Source organism: Schistocerca americana, chromosome 3 (genome assembly GCF_021461395.2).
Source record: "Schistocerca americana isolate TAMUIC-IGC-003095 chromosome 3, iqSchAmer2.1, whole genome shotgun sequence".
Classification (NCBI taxonomy): domain Eukaryota; kingdom Metazoa; phylum Arthropoda; class Insecta; order Orthoptera; family Acrididae; genus Schistocerca; species Schistocerca americana.
Window position 1 is genome coordinate 549,631,708 of NC_060121.1, and position 26,250 is coordinate 549,657,957.

Sequence of the window (26,250 nt, forward strand, 5' to 3'; positions counted from 1 at the left end):
TTCCCCCTACATGCAACCTCCAATTCGTGCTACAATCCCATGTGACAGCCCCATTGTGGCCCGAGATGGCAGAGTTGATGGCCATGTGTGCATGAGGTTTGCTTGCTTGTGTGAATGAAAAGAGTGTGATTCTCTTTTTCCAATGAAGGTTGGGGCTAAAAGCTTATGTGTGTCTTTCAATTGTGCCAGTCTACAACTTAGCACGTTGTCTTTATGGCAAGTAGCAATCTATTTTTTCCTACATTGTTGATAAAGTTATTTTAATAACTCTAGAGTTAAATGTTTGTCCACCAGGTGAACATTTGCTGGGTTGAATATATTTGCAATACAATAAAATTGTGTACCAAACTGAATGTAAAGCCATATGCCTGTCTTCGACAAAAGTGATTTGACAATGCAGGGTAACAACCTTGCGGATGACTAAAATTTTTCATCTGTCACTCTTACATATTTCACAAAGATTATTTATTGAAGCACTCAAGACTGATGGCATGAAAAATAGATTTAGTGGAAATAATGGTATAGCAACAATCCTCAAGCTGTTAGCAAAATCAACTTTCTCATGATCTAATACGGCACTTGAGCACTACTTGCAAGAGCCAACAACCTATATTCGAGCTTCTGTCCATTGAATGTCAAATGTATATTTTTTTCTTTCCTTGTTTTCCGTAGTGTTTCTTTCCTTATTTTAATTTCTTCACTTCTGAATTACTCATGTTCCTCTACCTCTTCATATAATCTCATACCATAGGAAGAAAGAATCATATTGCACTGTTGGCTGGAGACTACAAAATGTTGCACAGCCAAATACTGTTCCAGATCCCAGTATCTAGTTTCAAAGTGACAAGAGACACAGAAAGGGGAAAGTGCCCTATGTTCATCTGTAGCACATACAGCAAATTCCTAGCTGTGCACATCAGTCATCTCATCGAGAGAGCACAGTCTGTAGCATTGTGCTGTTGTGATCCACATTTTGGTTTTTGGCAGTATAATGATAAGGGATTATATCATCAAAAATGTCACATGGAAAGACAATCTATGGTGTTTAAAAATGTTTAATAGAACAAATTAGTAAGTGCTGTTATGACAAAGCCAGAAAGCAGTATCATTTTATCCTTATAATGAAGCCAACTGTCTTGATTGCAAAGTATTCTGACATTTTCCAGAAAACACTTCAACAGGAAAGAAATTAAGTTCATGGCTGTAATGACAAAAACAGTTTCTTGCCAATTCCCAGAAAGAAATGGAATCACACGTAAGATAGTAATGTACATGTTGATAATTTCAACTGTCATCTAATAAAGGAGATTACTGTAGATTTTTATGCGAGACCAAAAGTTGTTCTTAGAAGTCCCAAGCTTCTGCCTGTTCTCAAGGCATATATTAATTTCCTGTTGGAAGACACAAAATTAAGATGCATTCCAAAGGGATTGGGGCCTAATTGGAAAAAACATGTTAGGAAGAAAATTATTAATATAAAAAGACAGTATTGTAAAGACGGCGACACACTATTTGCAAAAGATATGTGGATTAAGGGATGATGGTAGACCAGTATTTTATGTCAATGACACTTGGGCTGATTTAAACTTAACTACAAAAAAACAGTGATGCTGCAGACATCAAAAGCAATGTAGATCCATCTGACAGGGTGATTGTTGTACATCTTGGAAGTGTACAGATTACCTCACCAGTATAGAGGTTATTGGAAATTTTTATTATTAACTAGCTATTCCCAGCCAGGTACTGCTGTGTCTCATTCTGGTTAAATGGACAACACAGAAAACAGAAAGAACACATATGGCGATAAGCCATATATACAACTTTCCTATTCGCTACTATCATCCACTGACAAACCAGAGCATCACATTCATGGGAGACAACGCTTTTCTACATAGCAGCGAGCTCCATATTCTCCACTGGCATTTGTGGCAAACAGTTGCAATCACTGAATAACAAATAACATTGCGAGACAGTCTGCATACAAAGCCACATTTGCTGCCAAAGGGGTGGCCTAGTGAGAGGTGCTGGCACATATAACTTCAACATTCTATAGCATGATTGGATGATGTTTCCAGACACAGGTTCCTTGATCTGTTCAAGGCATGCTCTACAGCCCCTCAAAGTTTGTCACAACAGTTGTGGGACACCCTACATATATTAAAAATATATTATCTATGTCTATGCAAATGTTCATTAAAGCAGTGTACAAAAATTTTCTGTAAATCAGTTGAGAACTTTTTGAGATTTTTGGTAATAATGTTTCCCATTTATATATCACATATTTATTTATATATATATGTATATTTAAAAAATAGGTATATAAGAACTCGCACATATTTGAGTGCAGCATAGTATCAAAATTTCAAAGCAATAGGCGAAGAATTTTGGGAGATTTAAGATTTTTATATAGATGTAAATGCTTGTTTGTACAAAACTGTAAATCTCCAAAAGTTCTTCACCATCTGCTTTGAAATTCTGACATAAAATTGCATTCAAATACGCATATTTTATATATATGGCATAAAGGTGCTAGCAAAAGTCTCATGTTCTTTGTTCAAAATTGTAAATCTCCAAACACACACACAAACACGTATACAAATACACACACACACACACACACACACACGAACACAGATAAATATATTAGAAATTAAGATGCATCTCAAAGGGATTGGGGTCTAAGTGGGAAAAACATCTTAGGAAGGTAAAAGCACATGCATATTCAAATGCAACATTGTATTGAAATTTCAAAGCAATTGGTGAAGAACTTTCAAAGATTTATGATTTTGTGCAAACAAACATTTACATTTTTTACTTATTTGTATAGGTAGACAATAAATTTATAATTTTTTTGGCTATTTCAGTTTTCTCTGTCAGTACCCACATACCAACTCTCATCACCTATGTGGTGAGTAGAGTCATCACCTCAGCATAAAGTTGATTGTTCTGGTAATCTCCTTATTGACAAGTCCACATTCATTACCAGAACAGCCATTGTGGAGAGTGGGAGAAAAATCATGTGTGGGTTATGACACATTGTTGGAGTATCACTCAACAGACACATGGTCTCTCTAGTTCTGGGCCTCAGCTCAGCACTCAGCACGACATCTTCTCCCCCCCCCCCCCCCCCCTCCCCTCTCTCTCTCTCTCTCTCTCTCTCATTTTCTTGGATTTTATTTCATTATCAAACAACACCTGCCATGATTACATTGACTGACCATTGGTCTGTTCTACAAACACAAAGTCTGCCCAACTGTATTCCATACGCTGGAGTATACTGCAAATATTTACTTTTAAAGCACCACTCTGCACCTTATAAACTGGAGTCAGAATTGAGAGACCCCACCAATCAGTTTGCAAAGGAGGCTGCTGTTTTTTCATGGTGAGCTTTGTCATGAATTACCCAGGGCATGGAAGAATTGGCACTGCCAGAGATGCCTAGTGTTGTGTTGGTGCGTGTCACTATGTCAGCAGAGTCTAGCCCACAGCCAACCCTGTCTGGGGACGAATTGTTTGCCCTTACCTTGCTGTGACCTTCCCAACTGCCCAACACCATTCACTCATGATAACTGTGGGGATGGTGCCCGACAACAGCTGTGCAGTTCATCTGCCACCCTGCACCCTGTGCTGTGCCACTATCGGGGCCATCCCGTCTCACCACACTGACTCGTGCTGCCCATTGGCTACCATGCAGAGCTGTGTTTCTCATCTAGGGCCATTCATGTCTTGTCACATTGACATCACTGCACAACATGTCTTGTGACCTGGAAGCAATGCTTTGCAGCTACCACCCATCCCCTGAGGATATTGAGGACATAGCGAACACCAGAAAAGAGAACTGTTCTTTACTTCCAGGTGCTGCATAAATTTTCATTTATTTATATTGATTTGCTTCATTGTAAGTAAATTTTTTTTCAATTTTGAGTGGATAAATGCCCACTAGGCATATGAATGGTAGTGCAGAAGTGAGTAGCATAATATAATCGGATGGATAAAAAAATCTACTCACCAAGCAATGGCAGAACTTGCACATAAAAGAAGGTTATAATTATGCAAGCTTTTGGAGCCAGTGGCAGAAGGGTTGAAGGGAAAGGAAGAGGGGTGAAGGAAAAGAACTGGAGAGGTCTAGAAAAGATCGTAGATTTTGGGAAAGTCACCCAGAACTGTGGGTCAGTGGAAACTAACTGTCTGGTTAGGTCCTTGAAGACACTGTGGGACACGAAGGTAGACCTTTACTTGTACTGCAGCTCAGCACAGTAAATAGTTCTGCTGCAGTTACCTTCATCTCTCCATTTTCAGCAAATACTCCGAAAATGTGGTCGCATTCCTGCAAAATGTTTGTCATGCTGGCTGAATGTTTTGATGGCCTAAAGAGTTTCAGTTAAATGTTACACATCTGAAGTTGTCAAGACATGCTCAAATGTATGTGATATCACTCAAATCTCTGCATAAAGCCAGCAGATTGGAGGAGATGACCAGGTGGTTATCTGACAGGTACTTCAACAAAAAAGTGTGAGTTTCTATTTTGATGGTGGACAATTATTCACAGAGATGAACTGGGCATTTCATATGGTCAGGTCCCACTGCTAATAAGTGCTGGGCTCCTAGGAGTACCTACTGTAGAAAGATTAACCAATTAAGTGCCAACTGCAGCCGATCATGGAATAGGAAAGGCTGAGGCCAGGGAGGATTTCAAGGGTCTTGAGGAGATATGGACTGGGAAATGGCAGAGGAGATGGTGTCATTACGACACCAAGCTCCCATTACAGTCAGTCAACCCAGTTAGTTTTCTTGGGTCAACAGAGATGGTAAATGTGATTGCAGAAAGCAGGAATCCCCCCTCCCCCCTCCCCCCCCCCCCCGCCCCACTTCCCCCTCCCTGGCAAGAAGCAGGGTCTGAAGCCACCTCTCTGTTGCATTAGTGGACTGTGGACAGAGACTATTAATCCTTTCATAGAATGTTGGGATAATTCAACAAATGTAGTACAGATACTAAAAATACAGTAAAAATATCATTCAAAATACGTGCACTGCAAATGGTAAAGGAACATGTCATCCATTATTTAGAAAACTTATAATATTAACTCTGCAATCGCTATACACATATGAGATTATTATAGTTTTGTACACCAGGTACAAATTACTTGAGAGAAACCAGTTTTTCCAGTCACATGATGCTAGAAACAAAAAAAAATTTATGCTCACCACCTACTGCCTCAAACTGTATGCCCAGGAACCTCAATACATGGGAACGAAAATTTGTAATAAATTAAAAGGGAACAAGTTAATGCAGATGAATTTAGGTCCACTTGAAAGAAAGCTATATGAGGCACTGACACTGAAATGTTATTACTCAGTGGATGAAATAATGCAGGACAAACTGGAAATTTGAGCTGGATACAATGTGTTACATACTCCAAGAAATATCCTTATAGTGTTATTATTTGTTTTAGTGTTATTATTTATTAGTGCAAAAATCATTGTAAATGTGTTATAAATTTTTGACATGGCTCCTGTAAGCAAACCAAACCAAATTCCATGCTGTGTTCAGCTACAGACTGGTACAAGGAAATACACTTTTGAGATGGAGGTACTCAGAAAAAGGAGACAGGACTTTGACATCATTCTCTGGAATGATTCCTTGCACCACTTGCATGGCATTGTTGACTTTTAGAATCAAACTGTCCAATTTGGTGATGCAATGTACCAGTCTGGCAGTGACACCACTGCAGAGACAAGAGTATCTCACAGAAAAAGACCTAATCTGCAGTATTATGCAAAACTACATATCTTAGTGTTGAAAGCCAGTGCCCTTGAAATCATACGTAAGGAATGGAGAGAGTTCTCTGGATGGCAACTGTAATCCGATAGCCTACTGAACTATCTATCTGGCTGATCTTCTCAACTGAAATAAAGTTCTAAACTGTCTCCAGGTGCACACAAGAAACGCCTTTGTAAGGCTAAAAACATAAATGGAGAGCTGTGTGTCCTCCTGTGTTTAGATAACTTTGGAAAATGAGACGTTACAGTTGCATGTGGGACAGTACTGGCCAGTATACAATAAATAGCAGCCACTGATATTCAGTAGTCTCAGACAGGAGAAACTAAGTTTCTGGAAAATCTGAAATGACACAAAAAGCATCCCACAAAGAGTCAAAAGATGTTGCTGAGCCAAGAAGTATGTGCATCACTCCACCCCTTAGAATTGACTTGGAAGAAAAGCTATTGCATTTATCAGGCTCAGGCAGAAACCTGTTATATTCATTATTGGAATAATTCATGTGGCTGTGTGACGATAGACAGTATTTATCAGCAACAGATTTAACACAGCATGAAATTCTGACACAAAAAGCAAGTCCAGTAGCACAAAATCGCTACTTAATTCTGTATCAACTACAGTCAGTCATGAAGGAAAGCATTCGACAGCACTTACGACACTGGGACAATTCACCCTCTCTCTAGCCCTTGGGCATTATCTCTTGTTATCATACTTAGAAAATCATTTATGGTGAGAAAACTTACTGCCTTTGTGTCAACACACAAACTGTGAACTGTATAACCACCCTAGCTATGAAGTCAGGCTATTAAGAAATTCCATGTGTGCTGCAGGACACCAAGTTTAACTGTATGAGTTCCTTAGAATGCCCTTTGGTTTGAGAAATGCACCTGTTACTTTTCAGCAGTTTACAGATTTATTAATGGTTGGATTTAAACCCAGCATTTATTTGGGATATCATTGTCTTTTTGCAGACGATAGAGGAATACTCTGAATGGCTGAGAAGCATACAGCCACATTTACAAGACAGTAGAACATGGACCACATTGTAAGTTCTGGTTGCATAAAACCAGATCCACATCTCACAGAAGCGGTTAAAAACTTTCTCAAATCAAAACATATTAAAGAATTAAAATCAGTTCTCCTGCTGCTAATCACTACCATAGATTTATGGAAGATTATGCCACTGTCAGAAGCTTTTAATAAAATTGCTGAAAAAAGGGGTGAATTTTAACTCGACCACAGAATGTGAAGCAATAATGAAACAAATTAAAGGTGTTCTGACAAAATCTCTTCTGTTAATTTATCTGGACTTTGAAAACCCATTTATCCTGTCCTGTGATGCAAGTGATTACACCATACATTGTGTTTTGAGTCAGGAGTAAGAGACTAACTGGTTATGCATTAGGTTAGCTCCACAAAACAGAAATTAAGCACAGCACAACTGATAAAGAGTTGTCGGCTCTGGTGTTTGGCATATACTATTTCAAGACAGTAGTCATTCACAATAGTAATGGATCCTGCTGTCTTGTTGTTGCTCTAAAATTTAAAACATCTAAGTAGTTGACTCATGCAAAGGGATTTAAAGCTGAGTGAGTATGATTATGAAGTCTGTCACTAGCCTGGAAAGATGTGCTTGAACTCTGCTGCAAACACTATCTGAGGTCTCCTGATCTTTTGATATAGTACCTTTGGGCATCTTAGAACCATTTCCATTGACGGATCAAGAAAACAAGTATATATTATTAAATATTGATCATTCCCTATTTTATCTAGCTTTGGAGCTGATTGCTGACATGATAGCAGAGATGATAGTAAAAGCTTTTGTTACACATTTGTTTTTACCGTTTGGAAGTTCTGATGCAATACTGACAGATGAAGGGACAAATTCTATGTCTTCATTATTCATATAAATCTGTAAACTGCTAGGTTTCATCCCAAAGTGAATGGGAGAATTGAACTTGAGACCAAGTCCACCAGTAAGACGCATTCTTATTATCTAAACAACACTCATTATGATTGGGATAAGTACTCACTTTACGTTGTGTCTGCCTATAACACCTAGACTCATCAGTCATCTTGACAAACTTCTCATGATGTTGTGTATGCACAAAAGATGAGCTCTTATTTTGAAGTATTTAAGTTGTCAATAGTTAGATATTCAGGTGAAGTTGAAGGGCTAGTTAAAAGACATAAAATTATGAGAAAAATGCAATGAAACAATCCCAAGACAACTGCTCAGCAGATAAAGATGGGTAATAAAGATGCCACTTTACCACCTACAATGGGATTGGGTGAGAAATCTTGTGCTGAAAAAGGAAAAAATGAAGAAGTTCTCCCTCTCTTATGAGAGACCATACCAGATTTTGTAGCTCATATCACCTATGATGCTGAACTACAATAGCAGACTGTGCCGTAATTGTACACTCTGACAGGCTAAAGCCTTACCTCAATCATTTGGTACCATCATCAACACTTGCCAGTGCATTAAAAAAAGATAAAAAAGCTCCAACTCCCAGCACCACATTGACAGGCATTACGTTCCAAACATCCATATTGGCTGCTGTCAAAAGTCTTAAGTGGAAAACAATAAATCTAATGATGAGTCTCTTAACTACTGAGAAAGAAAGATCACAACTGCCCATTCTGCGGCTCTTCATTTTAGCACTGGTGGGCAACTGCAATTGGCTGCTATCCAGTAATTTTTTGTCATTCTTTACTGCCTTCATTACCTTATTACCACACCACTGACTCTATCCTACACCTTATACCTCAAGCAGGACCAGCTCTGCAATCTTTCCATCACTACATATTGAGGCAATGTGCTTTCCTTCCCTATGAGTTCTTCCAGTACTAGTTCTGTGACTATGCTGTTCGAAGTGGGCCTCTTTAGTCTTATTTAGCACTCAATCAGTGATTCTGCACCCATTGCACCCATTGTCTATATCTGTTTGACATCTGTGAAACCCCTCTTTCACTTCTACAGTCCTACAATGTTTTTAATTTACAGAAAAACTTCTGTGAAGTGATTAGGAAGTGATGTCCTTCAAACACTGTCCTCAAAAGTCCCTTTCATAGTATGCTTTTATTACCTATATTAGTAACTTCATATCCACTACACAACCAGTTCTGTTTCCATTAGTGTCATACAGTTTCTCATGTCTTGGCTAAATTACATGAAAAAAATTTTTGATTTAGTTAAGTTTGCATTGTGGCAAAGACCTCATTTGCATAGCCATTTATCTTGTAAATACTCAAGGCACCACTCTATATCTGTACAACTGCAAGAAAAACTATGAACCTCCAGAGGAATTTACACAAGATTATGACCTGGAATGTATGAGGATTATGCCATATTGGAAAGCTGCAGATTGTGGAAAGAGAATGCCAGCAAACTAAAATCGGGATATTAGGATTAGCAGAGACTGATTGGAAAGGCAGTGGGCGCTTCAAAACAGGTAACAGAATATTTTTCTGGTATATCAGATAACTGCATCAACGGTGTTGCCTTGTTAGTACACAAGTGATGGAATGCTGTAACGACTGCATACAAGCCTATCAGCAACCAAATAATACTAGTGAAATTCAACACTAGACACTGCAAGCTAAATGTAATACAGAAATCAGCACCAACTTCAAAGGCTGATGAAGAAGTGTTAGATGAATTTTATGAGTCTCTTCTCAACTGCCTACAGTACCCAAAACGGGAAGTTACCTCAGTGCAAAGAGATTTTTATGCTAAGGTAGGGAAGTGGGACTCATCAAATGAAGTACTTAGCTGCCATGGTTTAGGCAAAAGAAATGATCATGGAGGTCACCTGATACAGTTTTGTCAGGAAAATAAGTTCATTATAACCAACACCTGCTTCCAACACCATCCATGAGGACTTTTCACCTGGACCTCACCAGTTGGAACATACCATAATCAGATAGACTATTCACTAATCGGCTTGCAATAGACATAGTCAGTTAAAAACATTAAGACTCTTTCTGGTGCTGACCATGGTTCTGACCACTAGCTTCTATATCTTTAACTGAGAATGAAACTGTAAAAAAGGAAAGGACACCTCCAAATGTGAGAAGATTAGAGAAAAATGCTGAAATTGAAATTTTCAGTAATCAAGTCCAAGAAACACTTTCAACCGATCAGATAACATGCCATCTGCAGGGAAATGGCATCTGCTGAAGGAGAGGTGAGGAAGTAGTTAAGGATAGCAGAAAGGTGGAGAATAAAAATAACTGGCGTACTATTGAAACCATACAAATCATTGAGGACAGGAAAGTACTGAAGATGAGAGGATTACAGGGAACTCAGCAGTACTGCAAATTATTGACATTTATACAGATAAGCTGTAGAAGAGACAAAAATTCCATCAGTGAAACATAAGAGAGAATCGAGAAACTGTGGGACTACAATGTGCATTTCAATGAAATAAAGAAAGTAACAGGATCCTTCAAACAAAGAACATGGGTCATAGAAGATGAAGATGACATACCTCTAACCAACACAGAAGTAACTGCTGACCAATTTTTGCATAATAAAGGAACATGAGAGCAGATCCTCAATGTCAGACAGCTAACTGAAAAATGTAGAGAATTCAGTACCCCATTAGTTCTTTGTTCCATGGACTATAGCAAGGCTTTTCACTAGAAATAACTGTGGAACATACTATCTGAAATGGGCATTCCTGACCGTCTTATTGGCCTTATCATAAATCTCTACTCTGACAGTAAAGCAATAATCAGACTAAATAAAACTATTTCAAGGCCTTTTGAACAATGTAAAGGAGTTAGACAGGGGCACATTCTATGACTGGTTCTATTTAACATCTACGGAGAATATGTTATGAGAAAAAGTCATCATGGCTGGACTGGTGGGATCTGAATTGGAGGATGAAGAATCAATAATGTAAGATTTGCTGATGACACAACACTGCGCACAGCATCACAAGTGGAAATGAAGGAATTATTGGATAGAGTTAAGAGAGGTAGCAAAAAACTTGGATTGTCAGTTAAGAAGGAAAGACCAAGATCACGATAATTGACAGAGAGGAGTCACTACCAGCTGCTGATGTACTATCAGAGTATGAAGAAACGCTGCACAGGATTTTTCTGGGTAGGGAGGCAATGTTGAAGCTGACAGTGATTTGGAAAGACTGAGACCTAACCCGACATACTAAACTGAGAGTGCTGACATATCTAGTCTTTCTAGTTTTCCTTTACAGCACTGAAATATGACAATAACTGAAGGAGACCACAAAAGAATTGGTGCTTTAAGATGTGGACATATAGGAGGTTGCTGAGAATATCATGGATGGACAAATGGACTAACAACCGAGCGAGGTGGCACAGTGGTTAGACACTGGACTCGCATTCGGGAGGACGACGGTTCAATCCCGCATCTGGCCATCCTGATTTAGGTTTTCCGTGATTTTCCTAAATCGCTCCAGGCAAATGCCGGGATGGTTCATTTCAAAGGGCATGGCCAACTTCCTTCCCCCTCCTTCCCTAATCCGATGAGACCGATGACCTCACTGTCTGCTCTCCTTCCCCAAAACAACCAACCAACCAAATGGACCAACAAATCAATCCTTCAAAAATACAGGGTGGAGAAGAGGTTGCTCATAAAGTGTTTCCAGCGAATCCTGCAGTTGTTTGGTCACATAATTCAGTGACAGCATGATAAATTGAAAAAGATGTCCATCCAAGGAAAAGTCAAAGGGAGAAGATTGAAGGGAACACCACTGAGATGATGGATACACCAAATAAAGGGGAAGACATACCAAACATGAGCCAGCTTCTCTGAGATACAGAAGACCAGAAAAAGTGGAGACAGACTGTTAAGAGGATTGTGTGGTGGGTCACCGACTTTCAACTATGAAAGATGGAGTGTTGGTGATGTGTCAGTACTGAAAATGAAAATCATCAAAACAGATTGTATGTTTTCGCTATCCAATTTTGTGCACACTCTTTTCACTACTGACCTAGTTGCCTTATACAGGTGATCTAGGCAGTTGTGTTACATGCAGCCAGTGCCCGTATTCTAATGAAATGGTCTGGTTGAAGTTCAATAGCCCACAGCAGCTGATGAAGTCAACTTGGTCAGTTGTTGAAATATTGAGCACTGGAATTGAATCATCAGTTTAACTGAACCCTAAAAACCCACCAACTGTGAAATACAAAAGTAAAACCTTACAAAACATAGTATGTGCCTTAAGCTTATGTTAGCCTGTATTATGCATTGATTAGTGAATTGTGATACATACAACCACAATGCATTGCATTAAACCTGGATGTCAATTGAGTATGGTAAAAATGAGAGTGGTGATGATGACATAGTATAACAAGAACATTTACAAGACTCCATATCATTCTATGTAGATTGGAAATTAATTCTGAATTCTAGTTAGCAAGACTGCCAGAATAAAAAGGAGCACTTGGCGATGATGATAATGATGATAATGATAATTAATAAGAAGAAAAGAGAATCATTCAGTTCATTCTACAGTACATTGATCAGCTAGAATGTCATGCCTACTACTGATTAGTCTTCTGATCCACCCTCAGAATGGAATTGTTTTGTTGCCAGAGGGGAGTGGCAACAGGCATGCATCAACATAAGTTCTGAGGGATATGAGCAAGTATGTCATTTTTGTGTTTCAAGTTCATTTTTGATGTGAAATGCATGATGCATCAATAGGTTTGATACCCAGCAAATTTGGGAGGATGACATCAACTGTAAAGTATCATCAAGCTCCACAACACACTATATAATGACTGTGGTCTTGTGTCAATGACAGTTTGTCTGTCAGGAGATGCCATGCCCATTTTAAAAGAAAACACTGGAGGATGCAAGAGGTATCTCTTGCACCTCTTAAACCTCTGTTGTTTTGTTTTGAAATTAGTGCATTGTGGAGTGTGATGATAGTTTACAGTTAATATCAAACCTACCGATACAGCAGGCAATTTGTGTCAAAAACTGCCTTGAAGCACAAAAGTCACATACTTCCTCGTATTCCTCGGAACTGGTGTTGAGAGATGCCTAGTGCCCCTCCCCTCTGGCAACAAAATTATATAGATTCAACTATAAAAAGCTGTCTTACACAGTATGATTCTCTTTTTTTCTTCTTAATCATCATCATCAACTTCTTCTTCTTCTTCTTCTTCTTCTTCTTCATCAACAACAGCAACATCAGCCTTGTGCATGAAGTTTCAACAAATCTCACAATATCCTGCATTGTCCCCAGAACTGACTGTGGCCTACGGTTTCTGAATTGAGTGGAAGAAGTGAACTGGAGACTCTGAAGGTAGGCTACAGCTTCCTGGACTTGCACCAACTGTAGGGTCCCCCTAAATGTGTCAGGTGTGCACTATATATCAGAGGTAGCTGCACAGATAGCTGATTGTGTGCTGGGTGCACACAAAGGTTTTTTTTAGATCAGGCAACTCTCCATCCAGTCTAACAGCAGCTGTAAGAGACCCAAAAGCATTAATGTAAAATCCAAAGGAATACCCCCCACACTGAGAGTATTCAAATCCTAGTAGCTAACTGTTGATGCATTCACAAAAAAGTGCCAGAGTTCGAGGCACTCCTGAAAAGCAGTGAACCTCACATAATACTACATAAAGAAAGCTAATGAAAATCTGAAGCTGATAGCAGTGAGATGTTTGGGCAAAATTTAGAAATATATTAAAAGGATAGACTAATGCAAAATGGAGGTGGAGTGTGTGTTGCAATAGACAAGAAACCCACAGCCAGTGAGATAGAAATTAAAGCTGCATGTGAGATTGTTAGGGCAAGACTCAGTATCAGGGGTGGGGTACAATGGTAATTGGATCATTTTATCGTCCATCTGACTTCACCACCACAGAAAACTATAGAGAAAATCTCATTGCACTTGTACATAAGTTCCCCAATCATACTGTAATGATCAGTGAAGATTTTAATCATTCAACATTCAATTGGGAAAATTACACTTTTGTTAGTGGTTGTGAGGAGAAATCCTATAACACAGTACTAAATGCCTTCTCTGAAAACTACCTAGAACAAATACTTCAGAGCACCACTCATGATGGAAATATAATAGAACTAATGACAACAAACAGATCTGACGTCTTTGAGGATATCCACATCAAAACTCGTATCAGTGATGGTGAGTCAGCTTTGGCAGCAATGATTACCAAATGCAAAGAGAAAGTAAAACAAGTAGGAAGATATGTATTTTCATCAAACTAAATAAAAAATCAGTAGAGGCATATCTCAATGATAAATTTGAAACTTTTAGTGCAGGACATGAGCATGTAGAGGAATTATGATTCAAGCTTAAAGGAATAGTTGACAATGAACTCTATGGATACATAACCAGTAGAACAGTTCATAATGGGAGGGACCAGGGACTGAAATTAAGGGTAGCAAAGCAAAAGTAGAAATGCTTAACTCATTTTTCAAATGTTCCTTTACAAAGGAAAATCCAGGAGAACTGCCACACTTTAGTCACCATACCACAGAAAAGGTGAGTGAAATAAGTGTTAGTGTCAGTGGTGTTGAGAAACAGCTGAAATCATTAAAAATGTATGAAGCTCCAGGGCCCTATGGAATCCCTATCAGATTCTGTACTGAATTTGCAGCTGAGTTAGCCACTCTTTTAACTGTAATCTCTTACAGTTCACTCAAACAAGAAACTGTGCACAATAGTTGGAGGAAAGCACAGGCCACACTCTTATGCAAGAAGTGTTATAGAATGATCCACAAAAACTGCAGCCCAGTATCCTTGACACTGATTTCTTGTAGACTCTTAGAATACATTCTGAGCTCAAGTATGTTGAGGTATCTCAAACAGAATGACTCCTCTAACCAAAACAGTATGGATCCCGAAAACATCGATCACATGAAACCCAACTTACAATTAAATGTTCATAAATGTAAAACTGTATACTTCACAAAATGAAAAAAAAAGTAGTATCCTATGACAACACTATCAATCACAGACGGAATCAATCAACACACAAAAGTACTTGGGAGTAATACTTTGTAGGGATAAGAAATGGAATGACAACATTGGCTCAGTCTTGTGCAAAGCATGTGGTGGACTTTAGTTTATTGATAGAAAACTGGGGAAATGCAATCACTCTACAAAGGAGATTGCTCACAAATCACTCTTACAACCCACAATACAACATTGCTCACTTGTGTTGGGCACGTAGCAAGTAGGGCTAATAGGGGATGCTGAAGTACACGGAGAAGGGCAACATGAATGGGCACAGGTTTATTTGATCCATATGTGAATAGAATGGGAAAAAGCTGTAATAACTGGTATAGATGGACTTATCCTCTGCCATGCATTTAACAGGAGTTTGCAGAGTATATATGTAGATTTCAATGTAATACTGATAGTCTCAGCATACAGTGATCTTTTCATTACAGCTGCATGTCCTGTGGTGGCAGCTCAATATATCCCTATCATAATGTTGCCACCATCTGCTAATAATGTATAATCCGTGATATGTTTCACACCTACGAGATGAGGGAAGATGGTACATCCTCTTATGGTCACCGATATTTTGCAACAGTATTTTTCCATCTGACATGGAAATTCAGTCCATTGCTCCATGGCCCCATGATGATACACTGTCCACCTTGAATGTGACTGACAATGTTGTTAAATAACTAAAAACACATCAACGTCAACAAGAACCCCAACTACAACAAGGTGCAAGTGCTCTCAAAACATATACGGCCCAGTCAAATTAATGTGATCACCATCTATGTTCAATTTCAATGTGCAGTAACCACACACAGGTGGCACTAGCAGTGGAGGGAATATAAAGCACATTGGTGGGACATGGAAAACAGCGCAGTCATTGTCGCAACGCGAAAATAGACTGATTTATTTGTCATGCAAAACAACTTGATAATTGGCTTTCGGGTCAAGGGTGGAAGCATTTCTGAAATGGCTAAGTCTGTAAACTGTTCATGAGTCGCTGTGGTTAAAGTATACCATGCATGGTAAAACAGCGCTATCGAAAACTGGCACTAAGGGAACTGTGATGCAACATGAGCTGTGGATGACAGGCATGAATGGTGGGTGTGGGGATGTGTACAGGCGAATAAATGTACAACTGTTGAGCAAGTGATCAACCAGATGAACTAAAGGGCTACCATTGCTGTTTCGTCAATGAGAGTTCAGCGAAGATTGCTGCATATGGGCCTTCACAGAAGACACCTGGTTCATGCTTCCATGCCGACTGCTGCTCACCAGTTGGAATTTGCATGCCACTACTGCAACTAGACATCCACTGAGTTGCAGTAGACGGCCTTTTCAGATGAATCACATTTTATTCTCCATCAGACAGATAGCTGTTGGTGTGCACAGCATGAAACGTCTGAAAGAAAAAACACTGCAAAAATGTTTGGAAGGGTCCAGGTCACAGGAGAGTGTGTTAAGATGAAGGGAATGTTTTTGGGCCATTCTCTGGGTGATTTAGTCATTCTGGAAGACACAGTGGATCAATGCAAGTATGTATCTATTCTTGAGGACCATATCCACCCCTAGCTGTAGTTTGTTTAATCCTTGCCAGGGTGGCATCTATTAGCAGCATAGTGCAACATGTCACACAGCTTGCAGTGTACATGTGTGGTTTGAAGAGCACAAGGATGAGTTTACCACACTACCCTGGTAACCAAACTTCCCAGGTTAAAGCCCTTTCAAGAGTCTGTTGGACCACATCGAACAGGCTGTTCATGCTTGGGATCCTGAACTGAGAAACCTAGAGCAGGCAGCCACAGCACAGGACTCAGCATGGCTCCACATACATGTTGGTACCTCCAAGAACCTCAGTGACCCTCTTCCTGCACATCTCACAGTGGTCCGCATTGCAAAAGGTATTTATTCAGGCTTCTGACAGCTGGACACGTTAATATGACAGGACCATGTATGTGCACTCACCAGAATTGTACTTTACTGTAACACATACTGAGCTCCCAAGCCTGGGCTGTTTATATTTGTGGTTTTTTCCCAAATTTGTCATTCAAAAAATACAGCATATTCTTACATTTGAAAATTAAACTACATTTTTAGATTGTATAACAGATCAATATAGGGGTCATTTACATTTACAGATGAGCTTTGACAATGGAGCTCACTTGCAGATATTTTGAAGAGCATGGAATTGTTAGAGGAGAAACATTAACATCAGACTGGCTGAGAACTAAGACAAATGTTTGGAGGGGAATGGTGAACAGACAGTAAATTAGGTCATGCTGCCAGCCATGGGAATGTGCACCACCTATATATATGAACATTATGAACATCTACCACATTTAAACTGCAGTTTGCCAGAACCACTTGTCAGAACTGAAGTGATTTCAAAATTGGGCAATTACTCAACAATAGTATAAGGCCTACATTTATGCAAGGAAGGTACAAATATAGATAGGTGTCAGTGGTAGACTTCCATGTTTTATGTAGCAATGTTGTCAATGCTCATTGTAATGTACGATGGGACTGAAAATGGGGGAGTCAGCTGCAGGTTCTATGCAGCCAATGAGTGTGCAGCAGGCAGACAACATATTTGGAAGAAAGAGACGAAGGAATGTTGTCACACTCTCACATCAATAGAGATGTGAAATTCACCATGTATTCAGAAAGAAACAGATGTTTTTCCTGCCATAACTACAACTCAAACACCACAATATATTCAGAAGACTTAGCCAAATATTTGTGAAAATCAAGATTAGAAATTTTATTGGTTCTCACTACATTCACAGGAATTTAAGCTGTGAAATTACGTCCCAACATAAGGTTCACTTTGGAAACTGCAACAAATCTGATGAAACAGCCCAATATTTGTGACAACCAAAATTGTAAATGTCACTCCTACTCATTTCACTTGCAGCAGTTTAAGCTGTGTGCTAAAAGGATGCTAATGATGATTAAAAATAGTGATACCACAGAATACTGGCTTAGATAGTAGACAAAAAAGAAGTGAAGATAAAAATAATGTAAACAATTGCCTTTTGTTTATTTTATTCCCCCCTCCCCCGGAATATCAAAATATAGACAATCAATAAATGGCATAAGTTTGGAATAGGTATAATGATAACTTTTTAGGTACGTGTTTCAATAAACAGCTCTGATATGCTAAATATAAATTTTTCTCGAGGAACCTGTCAAATAAAACATTGTTTCTTAACATCTTTACCTAGTCAGCAAAGGTAGACGTTATCAAATAGGTTCAATCTTTTTCGGCAGTGTACAAAATTAACATTTCCATCTAAATTCTAGTAATTTTTCTTTGATGTGCTTGAACAATTTTACTATATAAATAAATAATTAAAAAGTGTATTATGCTAATACATTGACACTTCCAGAAAATTCAATATTTTCAAGGTAAAAAGAAGAAATAGAAGATGAAGGCCACTCACTTTTTGTGAGAGATCATACAGATTCTGTGTCAGCTGCTCAACTGTACTCTGCAACAAAGAAAACTGCCCACATGTAGGGCAGCTTGAATCTAAGAGAGGGCATTGCTTCAGGTATCCATGAGGGCCAGCAATGATACGTACTTCTTCTACAGCACCCTAAAAAAAGGTCCCTGCAGTTAGAGACTCGTATTTGAACATATTATTATTATTATTATTATTACTGTTATATTTGGACAACCAGTATGTTATGTGGTGTATAAATTAAAATTTTTCATATATAGTACATTTTTATGTCTAGCCTTTGCTCACATCATTCTTTATTTTAATACAATCTGTGCAATTAATAACTATTTCCATTTCACTCAATTTATAATATTCAGTATTGGACTTGAAACAATGTCACAACAAATATAAATTCACTACTTCTCTCCTAGAAAAAAAAAGTAATAAAATATTTGCTAAAGCTTCAAACACAAAATTTAAAAATGACTGCTTTTCAATATTTGTGTAACAATACTTGACAGAGACATCATTTGGCAGTAAGGTGTAAATAATCTACATCCAACCTTATGATAATACAAATTTATATGTCAAATTCCAAAAGAAGAAACAGAAACAATTACAAATGTTCCAACAGAAATGAGGAGGAGACAGGCTTTTTCTAAAAGTTGCTTTTACGCAAAAGTTTGCAAATGTTATGTTCTTGCAATCATATTCCACCTCCTGGTTCCCAAAACACCAACTCTTGTTCATTGTACAGGTTTCTCTCTTAAATATGAATTCCCAGTGAAGATATTTTTAATAACTGGATAATTACCAAGCAAGATGTATACTGCAAAGTTAAAAAAAAGTTTCCAGAATGAGATTTTCACTCTGCAGTGGAGTGTGCGCTGATATGAAACTTCATCATCGTCTGTGAATGGGTATAAATTAACGGTAGAGTATTCCCTTCCTTTAGGTCTCAACTTTGCTTTTCTTTTTGCATCTGGTTCCACAGATTTAAAATGACCTGGCTAGAGTGGACTGAATGGACAGCCTTTCAATCTTGTCACCAACACAGAAGACATGAGGAATGGGATGAATAACTGCGAGTGAGTTGTCTCTGAAACTGTAATATGTGCTATGAAATCCAGATATATAACATCATCTTCTGTGAATGGGTATAAATTAACGGTAGAGTATTCCCTTCCTTTAGGTCTCAACTTTGCTTTTCTTTTTGCATCTGGTTCCACAGATTTAAAATGACAATAAATGTTCATTGTATGTAATACTCTCCTCTCAAAGCAAGTAGTTATTTGTTATTCTTCGGAAAAAAAAATTAAAGAAGTGTGTTTTCTGTTAATTTATGCTAAATTAATTCTTTTTCAGCACAAAGAGTGTACATCAATGTAGTGTAGTTTATTATTAGTATATGGCAGAGAACTAATTTATAGCAAATGTTTTTCTTTTTTATGCACATGTGGATTCAGTCCAAATTCCTGAAGGTTCTCTTGCGGACAGATCTATGGAATGCAATGAATGAATGAATTCATCTCTTTTTATACTTTTTCTGCCTTTTCAGCTTCCTTTCTTTTATCTTTAATTCTGCCTGTAATAATTTTATTTTTGCTGTTACTTTAAAATAGTTGCTAGTCATTTTGTCACATACATATTAAATAACTTTTATCACTACATACAATAATAAACACTGTTGATATTAGAATTTCACTTAATTATCTCAATTCAATATTTTCTGTTCTCCTGCACAATTCTGTACTCAGAAAGTTATTCATCATGTAAATTCTGTACAAAATGAAATGATTGGGCCCCTTTTTTCCATACTCTACATTGGGGCACCTACAGCTTCAAAAACTGAAGCTTGTGTCTACTATCCAGAAGTTCATGACGTACACCTCATTCACTCACTCATTCATTCCTTTATTCATCACATCCCATGGATCCCATCAAGAATGAGAATCACCAGAGAAGTGGGTTGGGTCAATGTATACATTAACAAAAGACAACTGGACTGAAAGATTCTTGGGTAGCTCAATAGATGCTGTTGAATAAACTGCACAATATTTCAATGAACCAGCTGCTCGTCATTTTCACATTAACTAGTGGGGAGGTATAGTGGCAAGCCAATTTATATGCTAGCTCACTGTAAAAGCATATTTGCCATGAGGATAGATGCTCACACTTTTCTAGTGAGCTACTAGACAAATTGGCTTGCCACCAAAGCTACCTATAATACACCCAAAAGCAATGTGCAGCTGCATCACTGAAATATTGTGCAGGTCCCATGACAACACAATGACCAAAAACGTTTCAAGCAGTTATTACACCAGGAAGCCTCAAACAGCCAAAAAGACAAGCAAATCATAGAAACTTAATCTGGCCACTGTATTAAAAATATTTTATCTTCCTTTTGAATTGGTGGGAATTCCCAAGTTCTTGTTTTTTGTTACATGGTATCTTGTTGAATACCGTTGAGCCTGAGCACACTTCACCTGGAATCCTAGATAAACAGTCAAAGTCTATATGGAAATTAGTTTTGTATTAAGATTGTGCAAATCACAACTGAAATGAAACTGACCTTTGTTACCAACATAAAAACTTGTTAAGGAGTAAATGTATTGGGAACTGTGTGACAATTCCCTATTACCTGTGTGTTGTAAGAAAATCATTGGAAGTCTCAGTTTTATTCAACTTTTTCCATTGAACTGTGTAGGCATTAGAAACATTTTGAATCAGGAAATTCAAGAATTCCTTGTTTTTCTCTTTCTAGGCAAATTGTGTCACTCTTCTTACCATCTCTCTCACCCATGCGCATGCTCCCTCTCTCTCTCTCTTTCTCTCCCACCCCCTCTCCCTTCCACTCCACCTAATTATCCAATACAAGTAAATCAGGCTAGGCAACCATTAACCTGTAGATGGTAGTTACAAAGTCCTTGGTAATTATTTCGGACAGAGGAACAACATCCAAGAACATGATAGATGAGAATTTTCAAATCAACCTTCTTTGTAAGGTAGTTACTGTTTCTAGGAATTCTTTCAGTGATGTTCAGCCTAACATCTGCCATCCCAATAATTAGACTCATGTGATAAGTCTATGTTAAATTATTGCATACGGTAACATCTAACTTTCTGACAGTTTGGACTATCTTGCTTCTATTGAATTACAGTTTGTTTCCTATAGTGTAGTTAAATAATATAGAACATGTTTACTATTCACATATGTTAATTACACTTGCTTTAATGTGAGTTGTCAAGTATTGACTGTGTTTGTCTGTCATGAATTTTGAATAATTTTTTACTGCTGTCATGTGTCTGTACAGAGTAGTGTCACCTACAAGTAATCTCAGACTGCTGCAGACATTATCTACTGTCATTCATGTAATTTGGGAATAGTAACTTATTACCCTGAAGTAAATCTAATTTTACATTTGTTTCTGAAAATATTCTCTGATAACAGAAAAATTTTTTCATGGTACACATGCTGTGCTGTGGGATGACTGGTATGGTTAAATGAACACACTTCGTACACCGTGATCACTGGATAGGTAACTTTGTAGTGGTCTGCTCCCTCTATGTTAACTCACCACTGGCAATGTAGTGCTGTGCAGCAAGTTTGTGAGAATGTTTGCCACCAGCATGCATGAACAATACAAGGATTTTAACTGTGTGATTTTAACCATCTGTGAGCATTTTAGCAACTGTGTGTATTTTATCAACTGGATTTTTATGAAGACATGTGTATGTGGAGATGTCTTCTGTGCTTTGACTTCATGTAATGTAAAATTACAGTTTTACAGCAAGTTCCATAAAATCAGATGATGGCAGCATAAGACTGTTGAAACTGGTCATCTGGGAACAATAAAAGTGTCAACACTGCGGAGCATGAAGTGTGTTCATTTTCAACAGAAAAAATATGGCCTTACTTTTGCTAGTAAGCCCTAAATCCATCCATATGCAACAGATACAATACTGGCCATTAAAATTGCTACACTATGAAGATGACATGCTACAGACGCGAAAATTAACAGGCAGGAAGAAGATGATGTGATATGCAAATGATTAGCTTTTCAGAGCATTCACACAAGGTTGGCGTCGGTGGCGACACCTACAACATGCTGACGTGAGGAAAGTTTCCAACCATTTTCTCATACACAAACAGCAGTTGACTGGCATTGCCTGGTGAAACATTGTTGTGATGCATCGTGTAAGGAGGAGAAATGCGTACCATTACATTTCCGACTTTGATAAAGGTCGGATTGTAGCCTATTGTGATTGCGGTTTATCGTATCGCGACATTGCTGCTCGCGTTGGTCGAGATCCAATGACTGTTAGCAGAATATGGAAATGGTGGGTTCAGGAGGGTAATACAGAATGCCATGCTGGATCCCAATGGCCTCATATCACTAGAAGTCAGGATGACAGGCATCTTATCCGCATGGCTGTAATGGATCATGCAGCCACGTCTTGATCCCTGAGTCAACAGATGGGGACATTTGCAAGACAACAACCATCTGCACAAACAATTTGATGATGTTTCCAGCAGCATGGACTACCAGCTCAGAGACTATGTCTGCGGTTACCCTTGTCACTGCATCACAGACAGGAGCGCCTGCGATGGTGTACTCAGCGACAAACCTGGGTGCACGAATGGCAAAACATCATTTTTTCGGATGAATCCAGGTTCTGATTACAGCATCATGATGGTCGCATCCGTGTTTGGTGACATTGCAGTGAACGCATATTGGAAGCGTGTATTCCTCATCACCATACTGGTGTATCACCTGGCGTAATGGTATGGGGTGCCATTGGTTACACATCTCGGTCACCTCTTGTTTGCATTGATGGCACTTCGAACAGTGGACATTATATTTTAGATGTGTTACGACCCTAGGCTCTACCCTTCATTCGATCCCTGTGAAACCCTACATTTCAGCAGAATAATGCACGGCCAAATGTTGCAGGTCCTGTACGGGCCTTTCTGGATACAGAAAATGTTTGACTGCTGCAATGGCCAGCACCCCCCATGAACCATGGACCTTGCCGTTGGTGGGGAGCCTTGCGTGCCTCAGCGATACAGATGGCCGTACCGTAGGTGCAACCACAACGGAGGGGTATCTGTTGAGAGACCAGACAAACGTGTGGTTCCTGAAGAGGGGCAGCAGCCTTTTCAGTAGTTGCAAGGCCAACAGTCTGGATGATTGACTGATCTGGCCTTGTAACATTAACCAAAACGGCTTTGCTGTGCTGGTACTGTGAACGGCTGAAAGCAAGGGGGAAACTGCAGCCGTAATTTTTCCCGAGGACATGCAGCTTTACTGTATGATTAAATGATGATGGCGTCCTCTTGGGTAAAATATTCCGGAGGTAAAATAGTCCCCCATTCGGATCTCCGGGCGGGGACTACTCAAGAGGACGTCGTTATCAGGAGAAAGAAAACTGGCGTTCTACGGATCGGAGCGTGGAATGTCAGATCCCTTAATCGGGCAGGTAGGTTAGAAAATTTAAAAAGGGAAATGGATAGGTTAAAGTTCGATATAGTGGGAATTAGTGAAGTTCGGTGGCAGAAGGAACAAGACTTTTGGTCAGGTGATTACAGGGTTATAAATACAAAATCAAATAGGGGTAATGCAGGAGTAGGTTTAATAACGAATAAAAAAATAGGAGTGCGGGTAAGCTACTACAAACAGCATAGTGAACGCAAGATAGACACAAAGCCCATGCCTACTACAGTAGTACAAGTTTATATGCCAACTAGCTCTGCAGATGATGAAGAAATTGGTGAAATGTATGACGAGATAAAAGAAATTATTCAGGTAGTGAAGGGAGACGAAAATTTAATAGTCATGGGTGACTGGAATTCGTCAGTAGGAAAAGGGAGAGAAGGAATCATAGTAGGTGAATATGGTTTGGGGGGAAGAAATGAAAGAGCAAGCCATCTTGAAGAATTTTGCACAGAGCATAACTTAATCATAGCTAACACTTGGTTGTATACCTGGAAGAATCCTGGAGATACTAAAAGGTATCAGATAGATTATATAATGGTAAGACAGAGATTTAGGAACCAGGTTTTAAATTGTAAGACATTTCCAGGGGCAGATGTGGATTCTGACCACAATCTATTGGTTATGAACTGCAGATTGAAACTGAAGAAACTGCAAAAAGGTGGGAATTTAAGGAGATGGGACCTGGATAAACTGAAAGAACCAGAGGCTGTAGAGAGTTTGAGGGAGAGCATAAGGGAACAATTGACAGGAATGGGGGAAAGAAATACAGTAGAAGAAGAATGGGTAGCTCTGAGGGATGAAGTAGTGAAGGCAGCAGATGATCAAGTAGGTACAAAGACGAGGGCTAATAGAAATCCTTGGGTAACAGAAGAGATATTGAATTTAGTTGATGAAAGGAAAAAATATAAAAATGCAGTAAATGAAGCAGGCAAAAAGGAATACAAACGTCTCAAAAATGAGATCAAAAGGAAGTGCAAAATGGCTAAGCAGGGATGGCTAGAGGACAAACGTAAGGATGTAGAGGCTTATCTCACTAGGGGTAAGATAGATACTGCCTACAGGAAAGTTAAAGAGACCTTTGGAGAAAAGAGAACCACTTGTATGAATATCAAGAGCTCAGATGGAAACCCAGTTCTAAGCAAAGAAGGGAAAGCAGAAAGGTGGAAGGAGTATATAGAGGGTCTATACAAGGGCGATGTACTTGAGGACTATATTATGAAAATGGGAGAGGATGTAGATGAAGATGAAATGGGAGATACGGTACTGCGCGAAGAGTTTGACAGAGCACTGAAAGACCTGAGTCAAAACAGGGCCCTGGGAGTAGACAACATTCCATTAGAACTACTGACGGCCTTGGGAGAGCCAGTCATGTCAAAACTCTACCATCTAGTGAGCAAGATGTTTGAGACAGGCAAAATACCCTCACACTTCAAGAAGAATATAATAATTCCAATCCCAAAGAAATCAAGTGTTGACAGATGTGAAAATTATTGGACTATCAGTTTAGTAAGTCACGGCTGCAAAATACTAACGCAAATTCTTTACAGACCAATGGAAAAACTGGTAGAACCCGACCTCTGGGAAGATTAGTATGGATTCCGTAGAAATGTTGGAACACGTGAGGCAATACTGACCTTAAGACCTATCTTAGAAGAAAGATTAAGGAAAGCCAAAGCTATGTTTTTAGCATTTGTAGACATAGAGAAAGCTTTTGACAATGTTGACTGGAATACTCTCTTTCAAATTCTAAAGGTGCAGTGGTAAAATACAGGGAGCAAAAGGCTATTTATAATTTGTACAGAAACCAGATGGCAGTTATAAGAGTCGAGGGGCATGAAAGGGAAGCAGTGGTTGGGAAAGGAGTGAGACAGGGTTGTAGCCTGTCCCCGATGTTATTCAATCTGTATATTGAGCAAGCAGTAAAGGAAACAAAAGAAAAATTCGGAGTAGGTATTAAAATTCATGGAGAAGAAGTAAAAACTTCGAGGTTCGCTGATGACATTGTAATTCTGTCAGAGACAGCAAAGGACTTGGAAGAGCAGTTGAATGGAATGGACAGTGTCTTGAAAGGAGGATATAAGATGAACATCAACAAAAGCAAAACAAGGATAATGGAATGTAGTCAAATTAAATCGGGAGATGCTGAGGGAATTAGATTAGGAAATGAGACACTTAAAATAGTAAAGGAATTTTGCTATTTAGGGAGTAAATTAACTGATGATGGTCGAAGTAGAGAGGATATACAATGTAGACTGGCAATGGCAAGGAAATCGTTTCTGAAGAAGAGAAATTTGTTAACATCGAGTATAGATTTAAGTGTCAGGAAGTCGTTTCTGAAAATATTTGTATGGAGTGTAGCCATGTATGGAAGTGAAACATGGACGATAACTAGTTTGGACAAGAAGAGAATAGAAGCTTTCGAAATGTGGTGCTACAGAAGAATGCTGAAGATAAGATGGGTAGATCACGTAACTAATGAGGAGGTATTGAATAGGATTGGGGAGAGGAGAAGTTTGTGGCACAACTTGACTAGAAGAAGGGATCGGTTG

At 38.8% G+C, this 26,250-nt stretch overlaps 1 protein-coding gene across 1 annotated transcript in view; it reads right to left on the reverse strand.

The window, feature by feature from the left end:
• The window catches only part of LOC124607430 (protein kinase C-binding protein NELL1-like), a 935,048-nt gene that overhangs the window by 265,306 nt on the left and 643,492 nt on the right, over positions 1-26,250 (reverse strand). The window contains exon 5 of the mRNA XM_047139757.1: positions 18,201-18,356. Coding sequence (XP_046995713.1) covers positions 18,201-18,356 — 156 coding nt within the window. The remainder of the gene's footprint in view (positions 1-18,200; positions 18,357-26,250) is intronic.